Below are 12,924 nucleotides of genomic sequence, written 5' to 3' on the forward strand. Positions count from 1 at the left end.
GCTAGTGCCCTTCATCATTACTTTTTTTTTTCTCTCCAAAATATGTGTGTCTGCACTTGCAGACAGGTACATCAGTGTAGGTCTGCCGTTGATTTCTCCCAAGTTCACTAGAAGCAATAGCGAACTATGAGAGAGAAAATATAAACCATCTTTTTATTTTTCAAAAAGAAAGTAAACATTCACAATACCATATCATTACTCTTCTTCCATATTCATTTTTCAAAAAGACAAACAAAGTTTGTAAAAAAAGTAAAAAAGGAAATCTTCTCTCTCATAATTCGCTATTGCTTGTAGCGAATTTGGGAGAGATCACCATGTGTCTTGTTTTTGTTTAGAACAGACTAATATTTACATGTAGTTCGCTACTGACAGTAGCAAATTAGGTGGCCACATTAGCAAATAAAGTTTTCTAACTGTTAATGAACTTGCACGCGTGGTACTTTGGCAAAGTTTAATGTTCGGGTGATAGTTGGATAATTTTTTTGTATAAAAAGTGGCATTGTGGCCACTATTCCTCACAATACCTTCACTTTCTCTCTCCTTCTGATTTTGTGGAATAGAGAAAATATTAAAAAAACTACCAAATTTACACCAAAACATGTCATTTTATTTGAAATGATATAATCATATAACTTTGTGTCATTTAAAATGAAAAATTATTTTTCCATATTTTTAATCCTTCTTAGACACGAATTACCAACTTTTTCTAAGGCAGGTATTTGTCTTACAAGTTACAACTATGAAGGGCGACTAAACTGATTGGGTCATGATGGAGTCTCCTTGGGCCATAGCTCGGTCCAAATGATTGGCCCGATAAATAAACATAAACGACAATACGAGTTCCTTTCACTAAGTGCTTCAAGCTCCAAAACGCAACAGGATGAAAGTAATACGACACAAGTGAGTGAGAGTTTGAAAGGTGAATCTGAGTTAGAGTGAGTTGGTAGCAATGGCTGAAGCCACCGTGAAACCGGTTCTCTCGCCGTTGCTGTTGCTGCTATTGCCGTCGATTCTTTCGATCGCTCTCGCTTACAGACCCGGCGACATCGTCCCCATGAGCCGCATGGGTCAATATCACTCCGTTCGTCTCCATTTCCCATTTTCCCTTTATTCACTCTTTTGCGTTGTTCTCTTCTTTCATTCTCTTATACGCGCCGTTTCATCTCTCGATTTTCTTTTTCTGTTTCCGATTGCAGTCGAGAACCGTGTGGCAGGACCTTATTGGCCGACATTGCCCCATCTTCGCAGTGAATCGTGAGGTGCGCATCTTCGAAGTTTGCGAAATTAGGGTTTTCTGAAAAAAAAAAAAAACAATCTAATTTTATGTATTTTTTCTATCTTTGTATTTCGATTTGTAATTGGTTCTTTCTGGGAATTGGATTGTAGGTGTTGATGCCCATACCCAAGCCCACGGGTTACACTGGGGCTGATCCTTATAAAATGTGAGAAATTTTCTTCTGTATACTGTGTCTTTTTGTGTTAATTGATTTTGGATTGGATTGTAGGTGTTAATTTTTGGATTTTATTAAATTGTAGGAAAAAATCGCCTCTTTATTTTTTTACCCAATATGTTTATTTTGAACACAAAATAAGTTAACCCAAACAGACACTAGATAAGAAGTAGTTTGAAGGAAAAGATATTTGGTTCAAATTCATCAATTTCAGATGCCAATTAAGGATCCTGTCGACATGTACTATGGCTGTTTGTACTGTGATTCTTTATATACTAGTCGTTATTCTTTGCAGAATGAACAATGCTTGATTGCTTGGGTTTCTGTTCTGAGAATAGTTAGGCTTGAAAAATAGATAATATGATAATCTGGATAAACCGTGTGTTTGAATCAGAGGCTGTGGAATTTTAGCTGCATAAAATGAGTAGTGTGTTAGTAAGAGATCGGATTTTCTTATGGTGCATTGGTGAGAGAAGTAAAGTTGGAATGCTCATCACAGGAAATTAAAGGAGTAATGTGTGAAATTTTATGCAATCACACTGGTCATGCTATATGAGGGAGCGCATTGTTTGCTATTTGATTCTATCTGATTTTCCCCCCTCTTAAACTGCAGAAGAAAATGTGGTCATAATTTTTTATTTATTTATTTTTATTTAAATTTATCTGCAGATCATTTCAAGTTGGAAGGGAAAAGTTTTTAATCCCGTGGCTTCTATTGGTCAATCGGAAAAGTACGGAGGTTCCAATGATCGATGTAGATCTGGTAATATTGTGTTTAAGATAGGTCATGTACATCAACTTGTTCAATTTATCCAATCACCGTACTGGATTATGAGTTCATGGATGCAAAACAATAAAGCAAAGATTTTGTCACTTGGAAATGAATTTATTGGAATTTTTATGTTGTGCAGAGGTATTCAGGAAATGATTTGCATGGTGTCACAGCAAAAGTTGTGGATATGCCTCACCATTGTACGTTGTTCCTCTCTAATCATTCAATTTATAAAACATCAAGTTCTTTACGCAGAGGCTGCTCACTGGGTTGTGACATGCTTCTGTTTATTATACTTTGAAATTCCTAGCTTTTGTATCTGACCTTCTGCCAAGATTCTCCCTAAATGTGTTGGAAATATCAAGGACTGTGCTCGTAAATTGTTTATGGTTTTAAAAACTTTTTTATTTAATGTTTCCCAGGTTTATTTGTAATTTGTCAAAATTTAACCATTTCAATCTTCATTTACCCCTCGTTTTATATTTATTGAAGCTTTTTTTATTTTTCTTTTTATGAGATGATCATTCTACTTATAAATTTTACCTAGCTTGTACAATTTCAATTGCCATTTGGCATATTCATGTACTAATCTCTGTATTCAATATTGTCTATTATTTTACAGGAGAGTATTTAAATGTCGTTAAAGAACCCATTTTTCTTACTTTATTCTACCAGTCTGAAATCATTCCAGTCTGTATTATTGATTATACTGTGTATGGATTAATTTTGAGAAACATATAGTTACTGTTGATAAATATACTTACAGAATTGATAGTGAAACTGTTACGATCCTACTCCAAGATATGAGACTTGGAGTTTCAAATCGGAAACATAAGGTTATGGTATAGGGTTTATATGGACTTTAGGCTCTCCTAACTCATAGGCTAGCTTTTGGGGTGAAGCTCTCCCAAAGTTCGTATCAATTGGTATTAGAGTCTTCCACTATGTCTCCCGATTGCAATCGAGTGGTGTGGGTGGTGATGCTGGCATTGTAATGTTTGTCTAGGGCTAGTAAAAGACTAGCGCAAAGCCAGCCCGCGTGAACACCGGGCTTGCGAAGCGTGGTGGAATGTTACGATCCTACTCTAAGGTATGGGACTTGGAGTTCCACATCGGAAACGTAAGGTTCTGGTGTAGGTTTATGTAAACTTTGAGCTCTCCTACCTTATGGGCTAGCTTTTAGGGTGAGACTCTCCCAAGCTAGCCCTCGTGAGCGTGGCGCTACGGAGTGTGGTGTAATTCAATTGCAAAGTATGGGATTTGGAGTCCCACATAGTAACATAGGTTTCTGATATGGGGTTTATATGGACTTTGGGCTCTCCTTCCTTACGAGCTAGCTTTTGAGGAGAGGTTCTCTGAAGGTTCATATCAGAAACTGATTCTGTGGAACCTGTTTTTCAGTAGACATTTCCTTTCATAATGAAGTATAAATAAGTTGATACCTTCAACTTTGATAAAAGTCAATATGGCATTAGTCAGGTATATTTAAGAAAAAGATTGAGCAATATGTTTACTTAGCCATGCTTATATCACTTATTTTTTAGGGCTTTCATTGTGCTTACAACTTTTGTTTTGGCTTTACAGATGTTGAAATTCACCCCGAGATTGGTAAACAATTCTGGGATGCTCAGCATTGGCCGAAGCATATACTTGTCCGATATACATGGTTGGTGTTATTTCATTTGCAGATATATATTTTCATATTTCGTATGGTTAATCAATATTAATTTTGAACTAATTTATTTATAGTGCCTCTTGGTCCTATTTTCTTGCATTTGAGGGGGTGGGTTATAATATTGGGATTCTAATTGTTTTTGAAATTTTATTATCCTAGTAGTGTTATTTGGCTGGACTTTTACTAGTTGTATGATACTAGTACTTGACCTAGAATATCCATCTAAGTATTTAGCATTTTACACACATTGTATCATGATAATATTGATTATTTAGAGTCTCTTTTCCACCTTTTCCCATGAAATTCAACAATATGTCTGAAAACCCCTTTTTTTTAATGATTCAACAAACATGTACTTTAAACGGTAGTGTTTGTGGCACAAATTACTCTCACTACATGAACCTTTGTTTTGTTCTTTCTATCTGGTTTGCAGTTCACAAGCTTGCTGGTTAACCTCTTCCTTTTATGAGTTTGGTGTTTGTTATTTTAGAAGAGAGATAGACACAGAAAAACGGAAATCATGGAAGAGAGAAAGTGGATGGGTTTTTTTTAATTTAAAATTCAAATAATTTTTTTTTCTGTGTCTGTCTCTCTCTTAAAATGACATAACTTCATGTCATTTAAAATGACAAACACTTTTCCCTCCTTTTATATACATGTAGGCCTTAAATGCATATAAATCTCCAACAGCTTTTGTCCCCCAGACCTATCCTAGTGTTCTTTACTCCTAAAGTTAGAGCGTTTATTAAGCACAGGAATGAACACACACAAATGTTTTGGGTCAGTTGGTGATGTGGATGTATAAGCTTTCTGTGTTTACTAGTGTTTGAATGATAAGCTTTAGTCATTTGGCATTTTAAATATTATAGAATAGAAAACAAACAATTGTTGAATATGCATTCTGAAATATTTCAGGAAGGAGCATTCAGAGATAGATGTTACTTCAGGATTTTTTGTTCTGTTTGGTTCAGGTAAATAAATACCTTTCTTACTATTCTGTTTCGATAAAGACGAGAACTCGTTAGCTTTCTTGCAAATATTTTATTCTTGCAATGTCAACTTTCATTCCGTCTCACTAATCCATTGACAAGAGAGTGAGTAATTTGGTGCCCCATATTTTTCACATGTTTTGTAAAGACAAATATGCCTGGCTGCTTTTGTTTTTACTAGTACTAGTGATTTGACTGATATAAATATACGTTTCATAGCTGAGGATTGAAATTACTTGAAATTTTCTATTTCAAACCAAGGACTTCATGAATTTGTATATGAGAAAGATGCAATTTACCAAGAGAGCGCATTTTTGTTGCTACTGCTTGTAAATATTTCCATGGATGTATCCAGGTCTCATGTTGTCTTTCATCCTCTCAATCTACATATTGCAATCATCACGTGACAAATTGGAAAGGTACTTTATTCTTGGTTCGAACTTTTGGAAAACTATTCTTGTTTTGTTAATTAATTGCCTAAATTTTATGCTCGTTGAATTCCCAGATTTGTAAGGGAGACGGTTGTAGAAAGCAATATGCCCGGTGGAGTAGTAGCAAAGGTTGAATGATACATCCCTAATGTCATTAATACAAAATGTACATTGCAATATTGTATTGGTGAATTGACAAGATCAGTTGGAGGGTAGAGTTGTTCTTGCGTACACAGTTGTGAACCAGTAGTTTCTTTTCTTGATGGAGGAGGGGAATGTGAATTGGAGTGGATTAATTTTATCAGGACACGGGTTGTGGAGTGAGTAGCATTACAAGTTGATAGATTGAATGTATTACAACACCTTGGGAAGGCTGGATTTTGTAACACTATATTAGGTTAAATACTTAAAAGGCTATACAAAAACAAATCAAAGTGTAGGCTATTAGTTTAAACTGATGCCGCGATCTTTTGAACCTATCTCATTATAAAGTTTGGCTGTCAACTCACGAAGAACAAATCCCTTTCCTGTAGGTGAAGTTTATGATTTTTTTTAAAGACCAATCGTTGTATTGTTTGTTTTTTTTATCTTGGATACAGTTAAAGACTTTTAGTATTTTTAAGGAAAAAAGAAAAGAAAAAACTATTTTTTATTGAGTTTCCTCAAGGGTAATTAAAAAATGTTTAATTTCTTAAGATAATAAGTGAAGTTTTTTTAAAAAAAAACAAAACTTAAAATATGGAAGATATAAAGAATAACTTCCAAAAATATTCTGAAAACCTTGTATAATAATTTTTTAAAGCTTATCTAAATATCGAGAATATTTTAACATAGTATTCGTAATTAAGAGATTATTATAGTCAGTTATTTTATTAGTTATTATTGTCGCAAGGAAACCCTGCATAGTGCATAGCACTCAATGACGATACCATATTATAGTAAGGAGTTATAGTAAAATGGCATGAAGACCAGTTCCAAGGACAAAAAGGTTTGTATGTGTTAATAGTCGCTCGTCAATTATGTGGCTGTGGATTTTTTTCCAACTTACATTGCAACGATACCGTCATGGGATATAAGATATGATATGATATTTTAACACATTAAGAGCTTGTTTGTATTGGCTTTTTAAGAAAGTTTTTTTTATCACTTTCTTATCTTAAAAGCACATTTTATAAAAGTTACAGTTATTTAGATTTTTTTAAAAATATTTGATTTTTGAAAAAAAATATTTTGCTTTTGACTTCTGCTTTTTTTAAAAGCTAACATTTTTAGCTTCTGAAAAAAGTAAATTTTTGACTTTTTTTATGACTTCTGCTTTTTTTAAAAGCAGGCATTCAAACAGACTTTTTTTGAGAAATACTTTTTTTTCTTAAAAAAGGCATCTTTTGAAGAAAAAAACCCATTCAAACAGGCTTTAATTCTAAAAAATATTAAATTGCGACATGTTAGGATATATTTTGATATTAAATAATATATTTAATATATATAATATAGTTTATATTTAATATATATAGCAACTCATAATAAATCATATAACCAATTAAATATTTAAATTTCATAACATAAATATAAAGTAAAAATAATAGAATAATCATAAAGAAAAAAATACTAAAATGGCCATCTGCAATCAAAACTAGCACCCAATAAATTAAAACAATCAAAATTTTAAAGTCTCGAGACATATTGATCCATAATCTATAATTGAGCTAATATTAACATATGAAATCTTCTAGATGCTTGGGCTTGCTCCTGATATGAATGGGCCTTCCCCTTCCTGTACCTCATTGGCCCAATTGGGCTACTACATCCCTTCCTCCATTGAAAATGATGTCGTCCGCTATGTTGTCCCCTTTGAAATATGTTATATGGAAATATGGAAAGATACGAACCTACCTTAATTATCTTGAAGTGTGGGGTTATTTGGCTAAGGTCGCAATTCCTAAACCAAAAAGGATTAAGATTGGACTAAATACAATGAACTGTTTGTTCATTGGATATGCACTTAATAATAGTGCATATTGATTCTTTGTGTATAATTTTGAGGTCATGAAAATACATGTGAATATGATAATAGTATTGAGGAATGCTTCAGACATACTGGTCAAGCTAAGAAACATGTTGAGTATGCTAGTATACTATGTATGTCATAACCCAAATGAGAATAATTAGAGCGAATTGACATGTATCTCGAGTCATTTGAAGCATACTCAAGACCATGATTTGCATTACTTGAAGTATCTTACAGTGCTGGAAAGATATTGTAATGCAAATTGGATGACCGACTCTAGTAACATCAAGTCCACAAGTGGGTATATGTACACAATTGATGAGGGTGTCGTGTCTTGGAAATCATCCAAACTAACATGTATTACAAGGTCGACCATGAAATAGAATTTATTGCCTCTTATAGAGTTGGTGAGGTAGCTGAGTGGCTTTCTAACTTCATTGAGGGTATTCTGAATTGGCTGAAATCAATATTTGCTATGTGCATATATTATGATAGTAAGGTAGCAGTCAGAGTTGCAAAGAGCGTTATATATAATGGTGAGTCTGATATATATATATATATATATATATATATATATATATATATATATATATATATATATATATATATATCTTGGAGACATGATAACATGAGGCAATTACTCTCTAGTGGTATTATTACAGATTCGTTAATTGAAGGTGTAACTAAAGAATTAATGTATAGTTTGTCAAGAGGAATGAGTTTAAGGCTATTAAATGTTGATCATTGCAGACACTCTACCTAGAAGAGTAGAGATCCCATGAACTAGGTTCAAAGAGAAAATCAAATGATGATTGACAGATAAGCAATGTGGAGTTTTTTTTAAAACTCATACTCATTCTTAGACAAGGCAGTGCATAAGTAAATGGTAAGGAAGAAGGCTTTTAATGGTTTTTATGTTGTTATATTCCGATGGTGTATGTTGGGATGCACCGCTAGAAATCACCAATGTAAGTGTGAAATGAGGGTTGTTTCTGTGATATATGACAAGACTGTATTCTCTAATCACTCATAGGATCGTGTATTCTCTGATCAGAACTCGTTTCAGATTGTTGCGCAAATATATCTAATATAATATCAACAACATCATTATCTATAATTGATATCGTTGAGTATTCATTATTGCTAGCAAGAGCTCTTAAAGTCACTTCAAAAACATATTAATTCCCTTGCAATTGCACAAGTATATCTAATATAATATCAACAACATCATTATCTATAATTGATATCGTTGTGTATTCATTATTGCTAGCAAGAGCTCTTAAAGTCACTTCAGAAACATATTAATTCCCTTGCAACCCCGATTTCTGATGAATTTTCTCCTTCAACTTCTCAAAGCTAATGTTCGTTTCTCACCTTCAAATGTTACACCATGGCGACCCATAACTTTCTACCATTATAGTATATAAGTGCACAAACTGTTTCTTAATTTGAACTTTTTCTTTTTTTGCAACTGCAAAACAAAGACTGATATATGGAATGTGAAATACCTAAGAAATGGGGTATGTGAAGAAGAGAGTTTGATAATTTTATGTTCGGGGGAAGGGGTATCTGATTTGTCAAAAACGTGCACGTCCTGTAGACGCATCTAAACGCGCATGTACATCGTGCGCATTCAGACAGTCAGAAACTCGTTGCTACCATTAATGAGTTTAGACGCGTATGCACAGGGTCCAAGACCCTTGTCAAGGACACGCAGCTAACAGGAACACGTTTCACTTTGTCATTACATGAAACTCGCAGCTAACAAGTGCAAGACTACACGCGCACACACCTGCAACGTTTCTTGCTGCATTACATCGGTGATATGTGTTGAGATATATAAAATCATTGAAAAGTCCTCACCCATCAGCTTAAGCTTTTGGGTTGAACTGGTTCTTTACATGGTATTAGAGCCTCGGTGTACCGGGTTTGAACCTCACCGCCCCCACTTTCTTTCTAGTGAAATTTTTTTCTTCGTAGATGGGCCTGTGCATTATCGTCCACTCTTCAAGCCCAGTGGGCTCTCGTGTGAGGGAGCGTGTTGAGATAAATAAAATCATTGAAAAGCCCTCACCCATCAGCTTAATCTTTTGGGTTGAACTAGTTCTTTACAATATGTTTGATCAAAGAACTAAACAGGTGAAATATATATATCGGTGATATGTTTGATTAAAGAACTAAACAGGTGAAATATATTGAAAAAACACATTAGTATTTTCCAAAAAGCTTGAAGACGAAGGAGACGATATTGAAAACACCACACACTCAAGAATTATCAGAAGACACAAATCAAAGTTACTTTTTCCACGCGGGATTCATTCAAGAGAATTAATGATAGTTTTAACGCAGGTACGCACAAATGAGGACAAGGTTTATTTAAAAGGGGTAGCAAATGTAATGGACTTAAATAGTGGTTTATACAAGAACTATTGTCCGTTAAGAAATTAATTAGATTCATTAATGCTAGGATGTTTAAATTTAAATTACTTTTTTGAATTTCCCTCATTAAAGTAGTTGTAACTTACCATTAATAGTTGTAAATTGTGGAGGCTAATTAGTATCAGTTTCAAATAATGGATGAACATTATAATCAATTCTCTCTGCACTGTTCATTATAACTTATTATATAGTTTGTTAACGATTTTAGAAATTCAAACTGTCTTTCAAACATTCAAATTAAATATTATGCTCTCTTTTTTGTGTTTTTCTCAATTTTGAGGTTATATTTGGGTAGAATTGGATTTACTCAGGTTGAATTACCAGAAAAAAAATGAGTCCAAAATAATCATGCAGGTTTGAGTTAGATAATCGGATTGAGTTTGCGAAAAAAATCAATTCAACTCAAATCAAACTAATTAAACCGATAAATCCAATATTTTTTTTAAAGAAAAAAGTTCAGCATTAACAATAAATTGTAAAAGACTATTAAAAACTAGGATATTTTCCTTCTACAACAATGCATGAACTTGTAATAAATTTTACATCTATCTTTTCAATTAACTTTTAAATAGAAAGTTGAATGATAAAAGAGACTAAAATTTTTAATTAACATTTAATTAACAAGATAAGAAAGTGGAAAGGTAAAAGAGACCGAGAATTTTAAATTGCTAACCCAATGTTATTAAAATCGGTTCGATTATTGACCCGGTCGAGGTACCGGGTCATTGCTGGTTGAACTGCATGACTCAGTGATTATATGTAAATCTATAATTTATATTAAAAAAATTATAAACATACTCAAATAGCTAAAAAAATAATATAAATTCTAAATATTTTAATATAAAAAATAATAAATTATACATTATTATCCAATGAAAGATCAAACAAACATAAAATGCTTGTGATACTGGTGTTTCAGGTTAAGTAAACGACATCTCTAACTATAAATCAAATTACAATTTTTTGCATAGTGCATAATTAAGATAATATTAGTATTGTAGTTACAAAACTTATGTAAGTCAATAAGTAATAGATCACTGAAATATGTCAATTATGATTTTTTTTTTTTTAGAAATATTTTTTGTAGAAATATTTTTTTAAAAAAAAATCAAGTCGGATCACCAGTTTTCATCAAAATCGGCCGGGTCGTACCGGATCGTACCGGGTTTGATACTTGGCCGATCCAATGTGATGACCGGATCGATTAGATGACCAGTTCACCCAGTTTCAGATTGACCCTGCCGGTCCGATCCAATTTTTTCATTGCTTGTAATGAAGTATTAATTAATGTGAAACCAAGATAAGCACTTCGAATATAATTTTAACCAGAGCTGTTATATAGATCCAATCCATCGGTCAATTTGTTTAAGTTGAAAAACTTCCTACCTTGACTTAAATATTACCATGTATATAAGTATAATTAACACGTATTATTAGATATTAAATTGAAGAGTGCACTGTTAATAATACCTTTTTTTTTTTTTCATAAAGCTAATGACAAAACACATTTGAAAAGAAATCCATTGGCACATGCAGGTAGGTACATTGTGAATGAGCAATTAATAAGATAGCTCGACCTAATTAAAGAATGAAATGTTAAGAAAAAAAAAAACAAAGGAATCATGAGAAGCCATCACGTGCTTTAACTTTGCAACATGATGACAATTCTTCCCATTATGGCCTGCTCATAGCCTAGTACTTAATCATGCTACTCATGTTCCAACCCTTTTTATGTTGAAATATGACAAAGTTTAAGATTTACTTTTTGTATTACAATATATGCTGCTTGTATTGTAACCAGACGAAAATGAGAATTTAAATAAGGTTAAAGTTTAAATTATGAATTTCATTAAAAAAAGAAATATATAAGTATCATTATTCCTATAAATATTATATTTAACTATGTTGTCATCTTATGACTACAAACGTTGAAGAGATCGTATTTGATTTTATTAATCTTCTAACTTTACACTGATTTTTTGCTCGAGGGATATTGACTGGAATATTATTATTAGTGATTCGGATAAAATATAGGTCCATTAGAGGTCCAGTGACATACGGAGAAGTCCAAACTCATTAAAGATCTAGAGCAAAGCGCGATGGACAAACATCGCGCATAAGACGCGATGCCCATATCGCGGATAAAACCTCCTTAAGGAAGCTAACTTAAGACCCAAGGCAACTCCACCGCGTCTTTATTCCAATAGACGAAAGACAGTTCCAGCTTGCCACGACTCTACAACTGGACATCAAAGAAGATAAGGCTACTCAGGTCCTAGCACTAACCTGCAGCCCAAGCCTGGCCAAGCCGCCTTGCTAAGGCGGCATCATAACCACTATATAAGCAAAAGGTACAACACCAAGGTACGATTATCTTTTACATTAATAACATACAAACTCCTGCCTCTGATACTGACTTAAGCATCAGAGTGTCTTCGCAGGTACCCTCCATTCGGATTCATCGCGCTACAGCAAAGGACAGAGACGAAGTAAGATCCAACTTCAACTCCAGGCCCAAGACCAAAGAACAACAATTCACATCTCAATCGTGTGTGATTAGGCTCGATACATATTAACCAGCCCATATTGTATTTGGTCTTATCAATTAGGTTCAAATAAAAATCCTATGAACCAAACAATAATTAAAGGTGTAGTGGTAGTAGCGATTACTACTATTTTAAGAAATTGGAAAATTAAACTCAAGTATAAATTAAACACAAAGGTTTAGGTGATGCATTTACTACTGATTAAGTGGGAAAGGGTTTTGGCTCAACAAGCAGAGCTCAGAGTCCTAAATACATCCTTGATTGATATACATCTTTATTAGGAGATAAGGTTCGGTTCTTCCATTTTATTTTTATTTTTTTATATCTCTGGGGGCAACAAAATCTTCCTAGTTGTTTTAATAACATACAGATCAAATTTTTAAATTAGTATGCTAAAAATTAATGTATCATCAATAATTATCAAATTCATCTTTTTATATCAATACTTTAGTTTTTTGCATAAATGAATGTTAATATATTATAAATTTTTAAGGGACTAATTTAATAACAAGATTATTTAAAGTTACAGAATTTAGAAGTTTATTGTAATATATAAGGACAACTCATCTCTGAGATTGGTGTTATTTCCCTTTTAGCAAGAACTCTGATAAAC

General features: G+C 33.1%; 1 protein-coding gene across 1 annotated transcript; it reads left to right on the plus strand.

Annotated features, from left to right (window-relative positions):
• Nucleotides 1–877: 877 nt before the first annotated feature.
• On the plus strand, nucleotides 878–5,825 carry LOC133311476 (uncharacterized). The gene is made up of 9 exons (XM_061512531.1): nucleotides 878–1,081; nucleotides 1,197–1,259; nucleotides 1,387–1,442; nucleotides 2,121–2,214; nucleotides 2,363–2,423; nucleotides 3,808–3,889; nucleotides 4,814–4,869; nucleotides 5,243–5,306; nucleotides 5,393–5,825. The coding sequence occupies exons 1-9, from the start codon at nucleotides 950–952 to the stop codon at nucleotides 5,454–5,456; spliced, it is 672 nt and encodes a 223-aa protein (XP_061368515.1). The 5' UTR covers nucleotides 878–949; the 3' UTR covers nucleotides 5,457–5,825.
• Nucleotides 5,826–12,924: the final 7,099 nt, after the last annotated feature.

Source organism: Gastrolobium bilobum, unplaced genomic scaffold, assembly GCF_033153095.1.
Source record: "Gastrolobium bilobum isolate Gb01-03AN ecotype WA unplaced genomic scaffold, APGP_CSIRO_Gbil_v1 utg10537, whole genome shotgun sequence".
Classification (NCBI taxonomy): Eukaryota; Viridiplantae; Streptophyta; class Magnoliopsida; order Fabales; family Fabaceae; genus Gastrolobium; species Gastrolobium bilobum.